General features: G+C 40.8%; 2 protein-coding genes across 3 annotated transcripts; both read left to right on the top strand.

Annotated features, from left to right (window-relative positions):
• The first annotated feature begins 2,546 nt into the window (after window positions 1-2,546).
• On the top strand, window positions 2,547-4,738 carry LOC121969579 (probable CoA ligase CCL9). The gene is made up of 4 exons (XM_042519746.1): window positions 2,547-2,853; window positions 2,967-4,026; window positions 4,115-4,218; window positions 4,305-4,738. Exons 1-4 carry the CDS (start codon window positions 2,644-2,646, stop codon window positions 4,512-4,514), a joined length of 1,584 nt encoding a protein of 527 aa, XP_042375680.1. The 5' UTR covers window positions 2,547-2,643; the 3' UTR covers window positions 4,515-4,738.
• A 753-nt stretch (window positions 4,739-5,491) lies between these two features.
• LOC121969580 lies at window positions 5,492-18,394 on the top strand. Of its 2 annotated transcripts, XM_042519747.1 has the most exons (7): window positions 5,492-5,703; window positions 6,408-6,560; window positions 6,652-6,750; window positions 7,164-7,313; window positions 7,430-7,537; window positions 9,662-9,808; window positions 18,038-18,394. In XM_042519747.1, exons 1-7 carry the CDS (start codon window positions 5,617-5,619, stop codon window positions 18,080-18,082), a joined length of 789 nt encoding a protein of 262 aa, XP_042375681.1. In that variant the 5' UTR covers window positions 5,492-5,616; the 3' UTR covers window positions 18,083-18,394. The 2 variants fall into 2 exon arrangements, with proteins under 2 accessions (XP_042375681.1, XP_042375682.1); XM_042519748.1 differs by lacking the exon at window positions 6,408-6,560.
• Window positions 18,395-18,482: the final 88 nt, after the last annotated feature.

Here is an 18,482-nt window from a genome sequence, read left to right as displayed (position 1 = left end):
CGGGCCGTCTTAGACTAACATAATGGTTTATAATTAACTATATGTCACTTAATTAACCAATAATGTGGCAAATTTTACAAAATATTATAACTAGCAATGATTCTTAGTTCATATTTTTTAAAAAAAAAACTTCATAGTCGTGCGGATTTAATTTTTTGGGAACATTTTAATAATTTTTAAAATCTTGGAAGTTTGAAAGCAATGAAAATCTGGCAAACATTATATATTGGCTACTTTTATGAAGTAGTCGTTTCTTGTAAATCTACCAATCATCTTAATTCCATCAAAAGCAACTTTAGTTTTTGTACTGATTCTATAGTGCAAAGGAAGATTATGGGTAACTTTATATATCAAACGGATATTGGAGGAGGAACCATGCATGTAATGGGAAGCAATTAGAAAAGTTGAGTTTACAATAATTTATTGGTAAAAAGACTGATCATCTCTTTCTTTTTCATGCGGATGGTAAGGACTCTGGTAAAAGGTGAAGTAATTGTCCCAATATTTCTTTCAATCTTTTTTAGGATGAATATAGAGATAAATCACGATGACTAAAGAGATAAATAAATGTTAGACAATATGAAATACAGTGATTTACGTTTCGTCAGCCTCAAAGTTCGGCTCCTCGACCTTAATGGTAGATTTCTATCTACTTACCATCTCGACTATACCAATGGATGAAGATGGTACACTTATTTTATGATCAATTTTCTATAAGTAATAAACATCATAGATTTTTTTTAAAAAAAAAGAAATGGATAAACAATAGTAGGTACCAATGAGGGAAAAGTGGGGGAAAATATCTTAGACAATCTCCCATGATAAAGATTATTTTCATGTGGATAATTGCTGAATTGAAATATATTCAAAATTTAACTTCAGATTTGAGACTAAGGGCAAGTCAACTAAGTTTCGAGAACGGATGCATACCATAGAGAGATGGAATGAAGATGGAGGAGTTTATTTTCTTCTACATCACAACATCTTGTTTAGGCACGTTCAATGTGTATAAGTCATATTCACATGTAAATAATCTTTGAGTCAGTACAATTTAGACCCTAAATTTATATAGAGAGTTTTTCTTCATATATTTGTTCATAATATTAATACTTATGAATTAATATAAATCAACCAATTTGGAATTCTCAATATGAATTTTTTTTTTCTATTTTTTTCTCATTCACATGTACCCGACGGAATATAATTATTAATTACATGGCCCTTATCTCTTAGTCATCAAGCCGTATCCTTTCAACAAATTCTATTTGAGAGTTGTTGTCCTCATCGTAACTTTCAACTCAGCAAATTTGATTGCAAAGAAAGTAAGCACGCAGAGAACTTGATCTTAAGCAAAAGATCAAGTTCCGTATATAATACATTAATGGATGCTTACTGATAAGATTTTCACAACAACTATAACCCTAAGAATAAAGAAAACATGCACGTTCAGCTCTACAGTGCAGCAAAAGGGTGATAAGTGCGATGTATTTATAAGGATGTTTCCTTTAAATAGGCTAATTCATCATTATTATTTTTAATTCTCATTAAATTACTAGCTAGCCAATTCAATTTGCAATTTCCCTATTACCATGTTAATATATCAACTGGCAGCCAGTTGACCAGTGCCTGCTTTATAATTCCTTTCCACCAATATCACACTGCTGCATCTCCCTTGTTACACTAAAAAACAAAAAATATATATATATATTTTATTTTTAAAATATAGTGTTGAATCGGAAATAAAAGAAATGATGTTTTAAAAATAATGTAAGAGAAGGAAAGGATATCCCTTGGTATCGTTATTTAAATTTGATATTTAGAGGAGGAAGTGGACTAGAAACTTGCACTGTCTTTTAAGCAACTATCTTCTTCTTCTCCACAAGATAAACGGGATATTTTTATTAAAAACAAAATTAAAATAGAAAAATATCCTTAATTGGACAATGATGTGGCCCCCACATCTTGCTACAGTTGTTGGCTCTTGCGGCATCAGGGAGCCAATTTTGTGTGTCACAGACCAAACTCCTTCCCGGGGCCAATTCTTAGTATCTTGGACCGTTGACCCGACGGCGGATCGACGCGGTCGGTCCTCGTGCAGCCGGACTGGCTCAGTCGAATGGCTTCTCGTCGGCTGCGAACGTCGACGTCGTCGATTGTATACTCACGCGCACGAACAGCGCGAAGCCGGAGGACCACGTGTCCGAATTCGATTGAAGCGAGTCCACGATCTGCCCGACGGCTGGTGCGACCCAGGTAATGAAGACCGAGCAGGCGCATCCGGTGGAGGTTATGATAATTGGACGGTCCCACGGTCCAGAAGCTTCCCCTCAAAGCCAGCATTCATGTCGACGGTCGGATCTCGACCGCGTTGCCGGACGGAATGCCTCCTTACGTCCACGTGTCTGTTGCGTAGCGGATTCCAGGAACAAACACGGGCTCGCGACATCCGTCTCGTTTTAATCGAGACGCGTGCGATAGTACGTCAGCAGGCGCGTTCCCCTGCGATCCTGCCTATTTATGCTGCGCCTCCGTGCAACTCACCTCACATCTATCGTCTGATTCCAGTTTCGATTTGTGTCAAGAGTTGTGGTGTGTATTTGTGTTGGACGGTTTGTGTTCCTTGATCGCTTGATTTGAGAGGTGATGTCGACGATGGGGAGCCTTACTCTCACCGGAGCCGTGAAGAGGGCCGCCTCCGATTTCCCCTCCCGCCGCGCCATATCCGTCCCCGGCCGCCTCGAGCTCTCCCACGCCCGCCTTCAACAGATCGTGGATGGCGCCGCCGCTCGACTCGTCGCCGCCGGCCTACGCCCTGGCGATGTCGTCGCCCTTGCTTTCCCTAACACTGTCGAGGTTTGTCCTTTTTTTTTTCTTTCTCTCTTCTCTCCCTTTTCGATGCGTCGATTGATCTATTTATACCCTAATTTTGCTGCTAACGCGCGGGTGGTTGTCTGCTTGTCTCGCAGCTTTTGATCTCCTTTTTGGCTGTGATCCGCGCTCGTTGCGTGGCGGCTCCTCTCAATCCTGCGTACACCCGCGAGGAGTTTGTGTTTTACATCTCTGATTCGGAGTCGAAACTCCTGTTGACCAACGACGCAGGCAACGCGGCGGCGGAGGCTGCGGCGGCGGAGATCGGGATTCCTCGTGCTCGGGCCTCGCTCCCTGACCCTTCTGGTCCGCTGCAGATATCTCTTCCCGTCGGACCGACGGAGGGCGATTTTGCTGCTTCTGCTCTCGCAGGATGCGTCAACGACCCCTCCGACGTTGCTTTGTTCCTTCATACTTCGGGCACCACGAGCCGACCTAAGGGTGTGCCGCTAACCCAGCTCAACCTGGCTGCTTCGGTCAAGAACATCCGGTCTGTCTACCGGCTCACAGAGACCGATTCCACCGTGATCGTCCTTCCCCTGTTCCACGTCCACGGCCTGGTAGCCGCCCTGCTCTCGTCCCTCTCCGCCGGTGCTTCCGTGACCCTTCCCGCCGCTGGCCGCTTCTCGGCCTCCACCTTCTGGGCTGATATGCGGGCCTCCGGAGCCACCTGGTACACCGCAGTCCCAACCATCCACCAGATCCTTCTCGACCGCCACGCCTCCCGGCCGGAGCCGGCTTACCCCCAGCTCCGCTTCATCCGGAGTTGCAGCGCATCGCTTGCCCCGGCCATCCTTGAGCACTTGGAGACAGCCTTCGGCGCACCGGTGCTAGAAGCCTACGCGATGACAGAAGCCTCTCACCAGATGGCCTCCAACCCGTTGCCGGAGGACGCACCCAGGAAGCCCGGCGCTGTGGGGCGACCGACGGGGCTGGAGATGGCGATCCTGGACGAGGAGGGCGCTTGCCGCCCGCCTAACGTGCCCGGCGAGGTTTGCATCCGGGGGCTCAACGTCACCAAGGGCTACAAGAACAACCCCGAGGCCAACAAGGCGGCCTTCGCTTTCGGTTGGTTCCACACCGGCGACGTCGGCTTCCTCGATGAGGAGGGCTACCTCCACCTCGTCGGCCGCATCAAGGAGCTCATCAACCGCGGAGGTAATTTTCAACCCGTCCAATCCGATCTCCGCCAATTCATTACCCGATCTAATCTAGATCCAATCTGATCCCCTTTTCTCCATCGCAGGCGAGAAAATATCCCCAATCGAGGTCGACTCGGTACTGCTCGACCACCCGGACATCGCGGACGCGGTGGCGTTCGGCGTGCCGGACGACAAGTACGGCGAGGAGGTAAGCCCCGGAAATACTTCTCATCTGAACCGTTGCTTGGCCAACGGACCGTGCGCGATGATGACCTCTTGCGTGCTTAATTGCAGATAAACTGCGCGGTGATTTCGAGGGAAGGGGCGGAAATCGACGAGGACGAGGTGGTAAGACATTGCCGGAAGAACCTGGCGGCGTTCAAGGTGCCGAAGAAGGTGTTCATCACGGATTCTCTGCCGAAGACGGCGACAGGGAAGATCCAACGGCGGGTAGTGGCCGAGTTCTTCGTATCTCCCGCCAAGGCTCCAAGGGCCGGCGCCTAATTAAGCGCACCGGAACGCACTTAAAAGTTAAGAAAACGCTACACATTACGTCACTGAAAAAAAAAATAGAGAAAAAAGGGCGGCTATTTTTGTCCTTTATCTATAATAGTATTTATCAGCGTAAGAAATAAGAAAAATATTTTTATTTTTATGTAAAGCGAGGCTGAATGGAAGGGAGTCTCGTGTTAGCCTTAATTATTAATTAATTTTGAAGTTTGCCTGTTTGTTTGTTTGTTTGTTTTTAAAATAAATTGTGCGGTGGATCGTGACATTTACCGGCCATTCTAAAAAAAGTTCTTCTTACAAACTTCAAACGTTTAATTTTTTAAAAAATTTTTATAAACCTCTCATGAGCTACATTGGGCATGCTCCGAGAGTTGGAAATAATATACATATTAAATCTGTCTTTAAATTTTCTATGTAGTTTTTAATATGCCATATTAAAATTGAAAAAAAAATATTATTCTTGTTTTAAAAATGTCCATATAACTTTTTTATGCAATTTATTCTTGTTTTAAAATTTTTTGTTTTGTTGAACCTTTTTAATTTTACCAATGTTTTAAAAATCGTACATTGAAGATGCTCTTCGTGATTATTGCAACATAAACACCCAACCAGCTAAACTCCTAATTATTATTAAATGAGTTAGTGACTTGCAACGATACATTAAATCAAATGGTTCACAGGAAGAATGCAAGTCCATACAAAAATAGTGGCGTGGCGTGGCCTCGAATGCGAGTTCCGTGGCAGCCACCACTCAATTAAGTAACCCATCCAATTGCACGATTAAATATTATAAAATTTTAATTAATTTAATTTTAAAAAATTCAGTCTCTATTTTTTTTGTAAATTAAAATAATAAAGTTTGTGTTTTGAACATAATCTAACTTAAATAAATAAATATTTTCATAAATTAAAAAAAAAATGGCAAGTAGCTACAGATGATGTTAAATTTCCCTTGAGCGAATCTAAGCCCCAGGAGCTCAGATCTCAGTTACTCCGATGTCAGAGCGGGCGATCCTCGAGCGAGAGTCAGAGAGCTAGCGAGGTTCCCTGGGCCGCCGGAACCGGGCCGGTTAGAAGAAGGGGATACCTCTGCAGGATGTCGGAGGCGGTGGAACCGCCGGACTGGCTGCCGGATGGATGGATCATGGAGGTCAGGAAGGGGAAAATGGGGCGCGTCTATCGGGTAATCGACCTGAGTCTTCTTCGCCTTCTTAACTGATCCTTCCCTTTATCCTGGGTCGATCGGTTCTGCGTCTGATCAATGAAAGAACTATGACAGGAGACCATCGACTTCCCTTATTTTGACAAAGCAGACCAACCTTCTGCCTTGTGGATTTTGTTTATGCCTTTTTTTGTTTTGACGAGCAATGCCCTAATAGAAGTCGCGATTTTTCGCACATTTTGAAGCTAGGGAGCCCATTGGCAGCACATCGATCACCTAAGATTTTTCGCGATTTTTACTCGAGTAACTGCTGCACGAGGATTTCACTTTCAGTAACACATTGTATCCACTGTGGTTTCAGTTTCTGCTGCTTAACTTCTCGCAAGTTTACTTGGTCGGGAAAAATTTTTGTAAATTGGGCTCTTTGATAATAACTTCAACTTTTGAGATAAGTGGTAATTCAATCGAATCCTTGCATTGCATCGATTTATAGTAGTGTTGGTGAAGATTTGAATACTCTTCTTTGATTTTGTCTGTATTGTTTATATTGCGCCTTTTTGGTTTATTTTAAAATCTATAATAGTAGGAGCTTTTGCTAGAATACAAGTTCATGGCAGTTGGTACCGGTAAAAAAATCTGGATTTTTAAGTATTATTATTCATCCTAAAATATCATAAAACAATGGTAGAGATCCCCTTTACTTACATTATCCATTGATATTGCAGTATTACACATGTCCTATATCTGAATTCACGTTCTGCTCAAGGGAAGAAGCTATCCGCTATCTTATGAATGCAAGATCTGAGAAGCTCGTCAATGTTAAACCTGAGACGGATTCATCTAAAATTAAAAAATGTTTAAAAATGACAAACCACAAAGTAGGTTTATTATTATTTTTTTTAATTTTATGTTACTTTATTTCCTTATTTAGTTTTGTTTATATGTTTTTCTCATGTGGTCCATCATTAGAATGAGAATGAAGTAAAACATTCACCTGTGTGGCCTCGAGGATGGGTAGTAGAGCTTAGAGTTCGAAAAGTTGGTGGAAAAGATGAAGAGAAATACAAGGTATTATATTCTGTGTTTTTAGCCATAGTCCTCCCTCCCTCTAAAGCTATTTCAGATTTTCTAACTCCATGTTTATTGTATTGATTGAATAAGTAGATGGACACTAGCAGAACTTAGGGCCAAGTTAAGCAGAGAGTGTGAATATAACCTGTGAATTCATTAAAATTATCACAAAATAACTCCTGCTCAGCTGTCTGGAAACTCTATTGTTTTTCATAGGGTATTTACTAATTGCAATCTCACATACCCACAAGTGCATGCTTTGAAGGTTCCTGTTGAGAGAATAAAATTGCAAATGAAAGGATATATGCAGCAATAGTTTTCTGAAGATCTGTTTCTATATAAACTTTTTGTGAACCCTCATTGGTTGCTAGAAGGGTATTAACAAGAATTATATTCTTTGATGATTACAGCGCTATATACATCGTTCTACTGGATCTATTTTCTATTCCAAGGAAGAAGTACTTCAGTTTCTTGAGGTGGAGAATATATGTGACAACTTGATCTCCACTTACAACGGGTACCTTAAGACAGAAAACTACAAGACAGAATCCAATGACCTTGTATGCATTTTCTTGAAGCTCTTGTATCTCTTATTCTGCTCTCTGTCTCATATTTTATCTAACAACTATATACATTGATGACTCAAAAAAATCTGATGGGTCTTTATTTCAAATAGATCCTATCACGAGTTGAATATTCTCCTACCCAGTTACCTGATGGATGGATTAAGGAAGTCAAATTCAGAAGGAACCCAGAAAGCAAAAAGAAATTTAGGCAGGACCCAGTATGTACAGAAGGAATCAACTTTGTTTTTTTTTTTCCTTTTTTTTTGTCTTTCAATTTTCAACTACGAGATATATTTTTGGTATGTGATGTTTGTTTGATTCTATAATCTATTTTGAGATTTCCCAGGCATGTTGTAGATGCTTATGGCTTAAAGAGATAGTCTGGTATCTCGTTGACCCTTTGATTTTTCACATTTTCGTGCCCAACTTAGATGGGTGATAAATGCAGATAATTGCAATACATGCTATTTTAAGCGAACGTGAACTCAATTATCAAGTATAATCAAGTATCTGAATCCTACTTAAATAGGTCAGATGCCTATAGATACTGGATTATTGGGTATCTGATACCATCCCTATGAATAGAGGGTTACCCAAAGAAATCCCTAGGAACATAAGTTACTTAAATGATGAAGACATTACAAGCAATATGGCCTTACAAAGTACAATGATGGATAAAATGCATGTAACATCCTACAAATAATGAGTTATTGCTAGCAACATATACTTACACAATGTTCAGTGGAGGGATAAAATCCATGTTGCCGGCATCAAATAGTTGTAATCATGACTTTTTGGTTTTTCTACATCTTAGACTCGAGAATTATGAATGAAGACATTTGGTATTGCCTGTTTGATAGTTTTGGATTTGCATAGGATAAATGCATATCTGATTGCACGATCAATCATTTGCGACAAAACAATTTAAGGAAACTGAATTTAAAGTAAGAAACTTATATAAATTTGATACAGCACAGCAAGGGATGCTGTAAATCATGGATCTATGATTATTGCAAAAAAAAAAAAAAATCAAGAACGTAGACATCTTAGAAGATTATCTTTTAGATGTGTTACTAGAATTAGCCCTAGGCTTTACTTGCTGTTATCTAAATGTAAGAATAAATAATCAAAATGTAAAACATGTTGCTTATCTATAGAGAGACACTTGTGAATAGTGAAGGGATTAAGACTTTGGGTATTATGATTAAGGTGTCCATTACAGTTTTCATTGTGGAGCAGCTATGTGATTACTGCAAATTGTCAATTTACACCATCTGACCTGATCTGATTTACCCATGGTTGCCAAATGGAATCCTCATTTACTGGGCTGGATGGATTTTTCTCCAATTTTTTGGAAATTTTGAGACTGGATCAGAACTGTCCTGACTGAACTAGTTCATCAATTTTCAACTGAATGAAGAAGGCTGTTAATGTTATGGTGTTTCCAGTGTCCAAGATTTGGAAGTGAGCAGTGCATAATTGTTATGTTTGTCTGAATATTTATTGCTTTTCAATGACATAACTTGCTGGAATTATGAACTCTTGGCAATTGTATCCAATTACTCTTTATGAACCAAAGTAATATAAACATCTAAACTTAAACACTGTACACTTAATATAATAGATGAACTTCTGAAATAACAAGGTATATATCTCTTCATGGATGGATAAAATGCAGAAATGTTGAGTCTCTATGTTTAAATTGCTGACCATAATTTATGCATGCAAAGTAGCACACAAGTCACGTTTGAGATCTTTATTGAATTTTAAGGCTTGGGTTTGGATTTTAGCTTCCTGGTAGCTATCAAATTAGTTTTGGCAGCCTCGAGTTAGAATTGGTGATTTTGAATCAAGTTATAAAGGAAATCAAGTATGTGTGAACACAAATAGCACTTGTGAGGAAAGTAGTATTTCTCAGGCATTATATGCTATTTTTGCTGCTCGTGATTGTGTTTGGCATTCGTCAATATGAACATGTCATTATAATTGATCACGCAAGCTGTAGCAGTAAGTACAATTATCAAAAGGAACAATTGATGCTAGAAACTGTAAGTGATTGATCTTCAAAAGAACATGCTGTTAGGTTGGAAGCAATATTAACTAATCATATTTTTACTCAAACTTATGGCTGATATTTTATTTTGGCAGTGGTTCTATCAATTTGTTACTTGGACAATGAGATATAAATTTTGTTATCAATTTGTACCTTCTTTATGCTAACTGAGTTTGCATAATGGTAGCAGTCTTAAGGTGTCTTTAGTAAGTCCATTACACTGTTAATGAATACCTAGTGTATTTTTCATTTTATATGTTGCTGAAGAGGAATGATCTCTCTGTTGCAGTATTACACTGATCCTCAAAGTGGTTATGTGTTTCGAACATGTAAGGATTGCTTCCTCTTTCATGAGCATGGTGTACTAAGTAGATATGCATTCAAGCCAAGAAGAAATAATGTCTACGGCATGCTTGGGTTTGAAGGGCCTTCTACTGTAAGTACCCTGGCCTGGGAGTTGCTGTACTTGCATACTATGTTTTCCTATTTCCTTGTTGTCAGATTTAATTTGCTTGTATTTTGTCATTTTTATGTGTTGTTTGACAGTTACACAATTTGAGATTGGAGTAACATATTGTAGATGTTGCTCTAGATGCTAAATTGTGGTAGATGACTAACATTTGCTGTAGTTCAAACCTTCAGAAATATAATACTCAAAACGAAAATATCATTCGTCTGACATCATAAGCTATTAGTTATCCTTCATAAAGTTTATGCAAATGTATGATATGGTACATCAGGAAAGGTGCTTTGCTTAAGCCTCACTGACTAGGCATTAAGCTTTTAATATCTAAATTGTAGAGATCTAGTTCATACCTTCATGATTGATTTGGAGCCTGCTGATTTTTCTTAAAGGTGATTGGAGAAATAAAGATCAAAGCACACTGCATAAGATCAATCTGAAAGAATATAGGCCGTTGTTATCATAGGATAGGATTGCTTATTGTTTAATTTCGCTTATTTTGTTGCATTTTATCAAATATTTAAAGCTTGACATCTATTGTTTTCCTCAAAACATTAGGATCTCAAATCTCTAATCTCTATCTCTAATTCTTATTACGATGTAAAATATGCTTAACCTCAAAAAGTCCCAACAGTTTGAGGTTGGCTATATGAACTTATCTCTTTATGCTAGACTATATAACTAATATCCACTTTAATTAATATATTTACTAATATATTATTTGGTCTTACTCTATTTTTACCCTATCCACTCTAATAAACTTCATTATTTTAATTATAAAATCTCTGTCCCCATTGAAAATGTCCATACCATTTTAGCTTGTTTGTTTTATTTTTGTTTTTGTTTTTTTTCCATTTTACCATCTATTAGAATTACACCTAATTGCTATATGATTTGGCTATACTTTTCCTAAGTTCTGATATGTTGCTCGGCTCCCCGTACACAACTCCGTCTACCACTGACTCACACTCCGGGCGCCCCCACACACTCAGGCATGGGATGTTAGGACCGATGATCTCGGCTAGAGAGGGGGGGGTGTGAATAGCCGCCCCAAATCCTTCGCGTTTCTTCCTACGATTAGGGTTAGCGCAGCGGAAATGAAACGTAGAAACGAAAAGGAAGAAAACAAACCTCAAACTCGATGGATGTAACGAGGTTCGGAGGTGATACTCCTACTCCTCGACGTGTCCGTAAGGTGGACGAGCCCTATCAATCCGTCGGTGGATGAGTCCCCGGAGAACTGGCTAATAAGTACTCCTTGTGGGTGGAGAAATCTCGCCACAATAACTTGCAACAGCAATATGGAAATACAAAGAAGAGCAAGAACAAAATACACAATGAATGTACAAATACTCGCTTGCCTTCTCGTCGACTGAAGTCCCGGATGAAGCACCAACTTCACGGACGAATGCCAACAAGCAACTCAGTCGAAGAAGCTCACCCGAAGCTTCGGAGCTCAGCAAAGCTCAAGAGCACAGCAGTGAAGAAGCAGAAGCTTCGGACCAGAAGAAGAGTGAGAGAGTTTCCGCACTGTAGAAGCCCTCTTATACCTGCATCCACCTGCGAAGAAGAAGCCAGAAGACAGAAGACCGTTGGCTCACAACGGATAGTTCTGGAAGCCTGATCGGTCCAGGATACCTCTGATCGGTCCAGGGACCGATCAGCATGCATTCTTTTCCTTTTCTCCCGAACTTTTTGCCTTCTGATCGTTGTTTCCTGATCGGTCTGCAGACCGATCAGATAACACTCAGTAGGCTACTGTTTGGTTACTGATCGGTCACCAGACCGATCCAGATACCCAGTGTATCACTGGATCGATCCACTGATCGATCCAGAGCTTGGTTTTTGCCCAAACCAAGTCTCAAACCTTCCAAACCAACATCCGGTCAACCTTGACCTATTGGTACATCATGCTTAGCATCCGGTCACTCCCTTGACCTGCTAAGACTCCCCACCAAGTGTCCGGTCAATCCCTTTGACCCACTTGGACTTTTCTCTTCGTGCCAAGTATCCGGTCACTCCCTTGACCTACTTGACCTTCACAATACCAGATGTCTGATCACCCTTGATCCATCTGGATTTTCCTGCCGGCTTCACTCACGGGACTTTCACCTAGCTTCACTCACTAGGGTTTTCACCGGCTTCACTCACCAGGTTTCCAACTGCCCGGCTTCACTCACGGGACTTTCCATGGCTTCACTCACCAGACTTTCCCACTGCACCCGGACTTTCCGAACTGCCTGGTTTCACTCACCAGGACTTTCCGAACTTCCTGGCTTCACTCACCAGGACTTTTCCAACTGCCTGGCTTCACTCACCAGGACTTTCCCTTTCACCTAGCTTCACTCACTAGGATTTTCATTCTGCCTAACATCCCAGTTAGGACTTCCCAGTCAAGTATCCGGTCAACCTTGACCTACTTGACTCTTCTTCATTCAACCTGATCAGACCTTGATCAGTATCTCTCCGTATGGACAACTGCACCTGCATTGTCCATGTCTACATGTATTTCTGTATTGTCAAACATCGAAAGTCGAAACCATGACCAAGGTTTACGCTTGGTCAACTAGGTCAACCTTGACCTACTGGAAATTGCACTAACAATCTCCCCCTTTTTGATGTTTGACAATACCTTTAAGTTAGGCTAATCCAATAGCCTCAACTTTCCTCATGCCACTAGGTAATGAAACATAAGTTACAACCTTACATTCTCCTTCTAAGAAGGCAACCTCCTTCTTAGATAATGAAGGCCTAACTTAAACCCTTCATTCTCCCCCTATTGGCACACATCAACAAACTCTCCCCCTGAAGAGTAAGTTATCGTTGTTCACAATTTCACTCGTTGTGATCAACAAACTCTCCCACTAATTCCAATGTTCTTCCTTGAACATTCTCTAGACATTCTCCATTCTCCCCCTTTTTGACACACATCAAAAAGAGTGAATCAAGGTCAAGAGTTTCTTCCTAATGAAAGTCTCATACCTTTCATTGAAACTCTTAATTTCCCCCTTGATACTAAGGTCAACAATTAACTTAGTGATAATCCCATATCACTTAAGTCTTTTAGGAGTAAAAACTCCCCCTAAAAGTCAACTCCTCCTTGACTAATAGGTAAAACTCCCCCTTGACCATTGCACCAACAATGTCTTGGAGAGTTTCAACCCTTTAGAAATCCAAAACACCAACTTCATTGCTGAAATTTCAGAAATTTCAGACAGCCCAGTCGAAACTGGCACGCCCTGATCGGTCACCAGACCGATCAGGTCTTCCCTGGATCGGTCACAGTGACCGATCCACACAGACCTGGACCGATCAGGGAACCTCCTGATCTGTCCACGACCTCTGATTTCTGATTTCTGAATTTTTCTTCTCCCGAAATTCAGAAACCTCTAGAAAATCACAGAAAATTTCAAAAATTGTAAAATTTTGAGGATACATTCCTCATAACATGTACTATCATGGAAAAATAGTTTTCTATGAAAATAGCTTCCATTTTTCAATCTTGATACAAAGTTCAAAAGTCTTTGAAATAGCTCAAAGTTAACTCATCTTTGTATCACTTTGCTCAATGATGAGAGCTATCACTAGAAAAGCTTTATCAAGGTTTTTCAAATCAATTTTAAAATGATTTTAAACTCTTTAATTTGGGACCACAATCTTAGGGCTAAATGTACATGACTTGTACACAAGCTTTCCCTATGATCCCCAATTAGAATTAGGCTCATCTAGGTACAAGAACTATGCACCTTGATCCTAACTCACAATCCTAATATCTCACACACATCTAAGGTGTATCAAACACATCCAAGTCAATTTTGATGTGAGATATGGGTTTAGGTTAGCTTAATCTAAGTTCTCATGCATTTTTCTAAATAACAATTTGATCTCCATATCAAATTGTGTTTTAGTTCTTAAATCAATCTCATTGATCATTAATGCACAAGATGATGACATGACATATAATTGTATCATAAATGGAAACATGTGCCAATGTCATGATGTCATGGCATAAAGTATGAAACTTAAATAAAGCATAACATTTAACTAACCTAAGCATTATCATGACATTTTAAATGATCATAAAATAAATATGATGTCATGACATGGCATATGGCAAATAATATATGGCAAATAGCACATAGAGGTATAGAAAATACCTAATTCTAGCCTTAGTTGCCATTTTTGATAATTTTGATCATTTTGCCATAGGTTCTATATTCCTAAGTGTAATAGACCTAGCATCTTATACCAAAGATTTTTAGATCACTATGTGCCAATTAGATTGACTCTAGAAAACTCCTCAAATTTGATTGGCACATTCTAATCACCTTAGGAATAATTCTTAATTTCATTTTCAAGGCTTGATTATACCTTGAAAAATCCTAAAGTGCCACCTTTTGCCATGATTAGGTTAACTACCTATTCAAGTAAGGTTGGCACACCCTAACTAATCTAGCGTGATGAAATCACGCTCCTAGGAACCCAATACCTATTGGAGCTCCTTGGGTTCACTAAGTATTCACTAGGGATGACTTCTCTAGCAACCCTTCTAATGACCCTCCTAGGCTTTGAAGCCTTGGTCATTTGGGACTCATCAAGATCAACTCTAGGGGTGACCCCCCTTGTGACCTTGGTGATGGTCTTTCTAGCCCTAAGTCTTGTTCCATAATCGAATGGAACATTGTGATAAGTGGGCTTGACCACTTGGGACTTAGGTTTGTGACCCAAACCTTTCTTGTCCTTGGGCTTTGGTTTTTGCCCCTTAGACCCTATATTTGATTTTTCCAAATTTTTAAGGGTCTTTTCTAACATGTCAAGTCTTGACCTCAAGACTTGATTTTCCTTCTTTAATACCTCAAGACTTGATTTGTCATTTTTCTTTGAGGCATTCCTAGGCATGTGTCTAGTTGATTTGGGATTCCTACCTAGGTTTTCCTTAGCCTTAGATGGGTTAATTCTAGGGTTGACTTTCCTAGTGTTATCCTTATCTAGGCTCACATGTTTGGCACCTAAGCATGTATATTGATTCCTATAATTAACATGCTTATCATTCTTGACAATAGCAATAAGGCTACTAGCATGCATCCTACTAGAATTGCAAGAATGTGCCTTAGAGATTACCTTTGGGTTTGCCCTAGCTCCCCCTATACATGTGCTCGATCTCTTGTCCTTGTGAGATTGCCTCCCCCTCGGACATTGACTCCTATAGTGTCCCCTTCGCTTGCATTGGAAGCACACCACGTGCTCCTTGCTCTTGCATATCGGGACTCCGGCTTCCTTGACTTTTGGTGCCGGTGGAGTCTTCCTAATCCTCCTTGGACACTTACTCTTGTAATGTCCATACTCCCTACACTCAAAGCACATTATGTGTAATTTATTTGAAAATGAAATGCTTGAGTTACCTAGGGTTGAGTATGGATGAAGACTTTCTTCTTCATCTCTTCCGGAGGTAGAAGCTTCTTCCTCTTGCTCCATTCTTGAAGAAGAACTCTCCTCCTCTTCTTCCTTAGATGTTGAGTAGCCCTCAACTTCTAATTCCTCTCCTCCATGATGTGAGCTACTTGGCTCACTTGACTCCTCTTCATGGCTTGAAGTGGAGTTCCCCTCATGGAACTTAGCCAAGTTGTTCCACAACTCCTTGGCATTGTTGTATCCACCTATCTTACATAGAATGTCATTAGGTAATGGGAATTTAAAAACTTTCATTACCTCATCGTTGATTGTGGAATGGCGGATTTGTTCCCTTGTCCACTTCTTCTTTTCGAGTGGTTTTCCTTCCTTATCCATTGGAGGCTTGAAACCTAATTGAACACAACTCCAATTTTCAAGGTTAGTCATAAGAAAATACCTCATTCTTACCTTCCAATACGCGAAGTCGTCGCGGTCATAGAAAGGTGGAATGGTGATGTCTTCTCCGAGTTGATCCATCTCTAGCTTGTGCTCCCTCGGGTGTTAATCCGGCGAAGAGCGACCTCGCTCTGATACCACTTGTTAGGACCGATGATCTCGGCTAGAGGGGGGGGGGGTGTGAATAGCCGCCCCAAATCCTTCGCGTTTTTTCCTACGATTAGGGTTAGCGCAGCGGAAATGAAACGTAGAAACGAAAAGGAAGAAAACAAACCTCAAACTCGATGGATGTAACGAGGTTCGGAGGTGATACTTCTACTCCTCGGCGTGTCCGTAAGGTGGACGAGCCCTATCAATCCGTCGGTGGATGAGTCCCCGGAGAACCGGCTAATAAGTACTCCTTGTGGGTGGAGAAACCTCGCCACAATAACTTGCAACAGCAATATGGAAATACAAAGAAGAGCAAGAACAAAATACACAATGAATGTACAAATACTCGCTTGCCTTCTCGTCGACTGAAGTCCCGGATGAAGCACCAACTTCACGGACGAATGCCAACAAGCAACTCAGTCGAAGAAGCTCACCCGAAGCTTCGGAGCTCAGCAAAGCTCAAGAGCACAGCAGTGAAGAAGCAGAAGCTTCGGACCAGAAGAAGAGTGAGAGAGTTTCCGCATTGTAGAAGCCCTCTTATACCTGCATCCACCTGCGAAGAAGAAGCCAGAAGACAGAAGACCGTTGGCTCACAATGAAGCCTGATCGGTCCAGGATACCTCTGATCGGTCCTGGGGACCGATCAGAGCTTCCTCTGATCGGTCCAGGGACCGATCAGCATGTATTCCCTTCCTTTTCTCCCGAACTTTTTGCCTTCTGATCGTTGTTTCCTGATCGGTCTGCAGACCGATCAGATAACACTCAGTAGGCTACTGTTTGGTTACTGATCGGTCACCAAACCGATCCAGATACCCAGTGTATCACTGGATCGATCCACTGATCGATCCAGAGCTTGGTTTTTGCCCAAACCAAGTCCCAAACCTTCCAAACCAACATCCGGTCAACCTTGACCTATTGGTACATTCATGCTTAGCATTCGGTCACTCCCTTGACCTGCTAAGACTCCCCACCAAGTGTCCGGTCAATCCCTTTGACCCACTTGGACTTTTCTCTTCGTGCCAAGTATCCGGTCACTCCCTTGACCTACTTGACCTTCACAATACCGGATGTCGATCACCCTGATCCATCCGGATTTTCCTGCCGCTTCACTCACGGGACTTTCACCTAGCTTCACTCACTAGGGTTTCACCGGCTTCACTCACGTTTCCATCTGCCCGGCTTCACTCACGGGACTTTCCAATGCTGGCTTCACTCACGGGACTTTCCGAATGGTTTCACTCACCAGGACTTTCCTGGTTTCACTCACTAGGATTTTCCAACCGCTGGCTTCACTCACCAGGACTTTCCCTTTCACCTAGCTTCACTCACTAGGATTTTCATTCTGCCTAACATCCCAGTTAGGGCTTCCCAGTCAAGTATCCGGTCAACCTTGACCTACTTGACTCTTATTCATTCAACCTGATCAGACCTTGATCAGTATCTCTCCGTATGGACAACTGCACCTGCATTGTCCATGTCTACATGTATTTCTGTATTGTCAAACATTGAAACCATGACCAAGGTTTACGCTTGGTCAACTAGGTCAACCTTGACCTACTGGAAATTGCACCAACATGGGAGTCGGGAATGAAAATCCGTCAACATATCAAAACAGTACTTTTCCTTTCTATTAACTTTACAAATTTATCTCATCGTTCTCATCTCTCCTACGATAAGTTTGTGTATGTGTTGCTTTCTAATAGCTCAACACTCATCAATAAAGTATGACATATGTCTTACCAGTCTTAGAATACTTTCCTTTTAGTCCAAGTGGTGCATGACAATCACACAATGTTCCCAAAACTCGTCTTGATTTCAACAACCAACATCTTCATTGATTTCTCTCTTTAAATAAGCTTCTTATGTTCAAGAAATTCTGATTTTGACTGCATGATATGAGTGAAGTTAAGCAAGAAATTAAAAAACATTCAATAATTTGATGTAAAGAATGCCTAAACCTCTAAAATAGTCAGGCACTCCTTATAATGCAGATACAGGCATGGAACAGATCAGTTCGAGGGTCTTCTTATGTATGGTTTATTCACAGTTTATTTCAAGCAAACCTTTGAATCAATTGATGCAATTTGTCTCACTAAAGATTGGATCGATAAGTTGCAGGATCAACTGATTATGAGTCAATGCTAAGCCTTACCTGTTTGCCATACTGATTCTGTAAAAACTTAAGTAATTCTTTTGGGACCACAGGATTCAGCTTCACCCAAGAGACTAAAATTCGAGGAAGATAGTTGACAGGGAGAGATGCTGATCAACACATCAAATTTGTGAGTTCCAGGTTTGAGTAGAAAACTGAGGAACTCTAGAACAGAATGAACTTTCAGTACCGAGGGATACACGTTAATTGATTTCAGTATAAGAGCTCCATTTGTACAAGATTTTGCTAATTGCTTATTGTTATTGCAGTACTGCGTGACTAGATGCCTGGATTGATTGTGTTGTATCTGCTCATTCTCATTGTAAGTTATATTTATTTGGGAACAAATAGTGAATTGGCATGAACTGTTTTTCATACTATTCTAATAAACGCGTATTTATTTTTTTAAAGATTTTGTTGACCTACAATTTTCTTATCTAGAGAAGATAAGTGACAAGAATTGAATTGAATGGTTTATTTTTAAGAATAGTTTAATTA

The sequence above is a fragment of the Zingiber officinale genome, chromosome 4A, assembly GCF_018446385.1.
Source record: "Zingiber officinale cultivar Zhangliang chromosome 4A, Zo_v1.1, whole genome shotgun sequence".
Classification (NCBI taxonomy): domain Eukaryota; kingdom Viridiplantae; phylum Streptophyta; class Magnoliopsida; order Zingiberales; family Zingiberaceae; genus Zingiber; species Zingiber officinale.
Note: the sequence above shows the minus strand (reverse complement) of the source record. Positions and strands in the feature narration are given on the sequence as shown.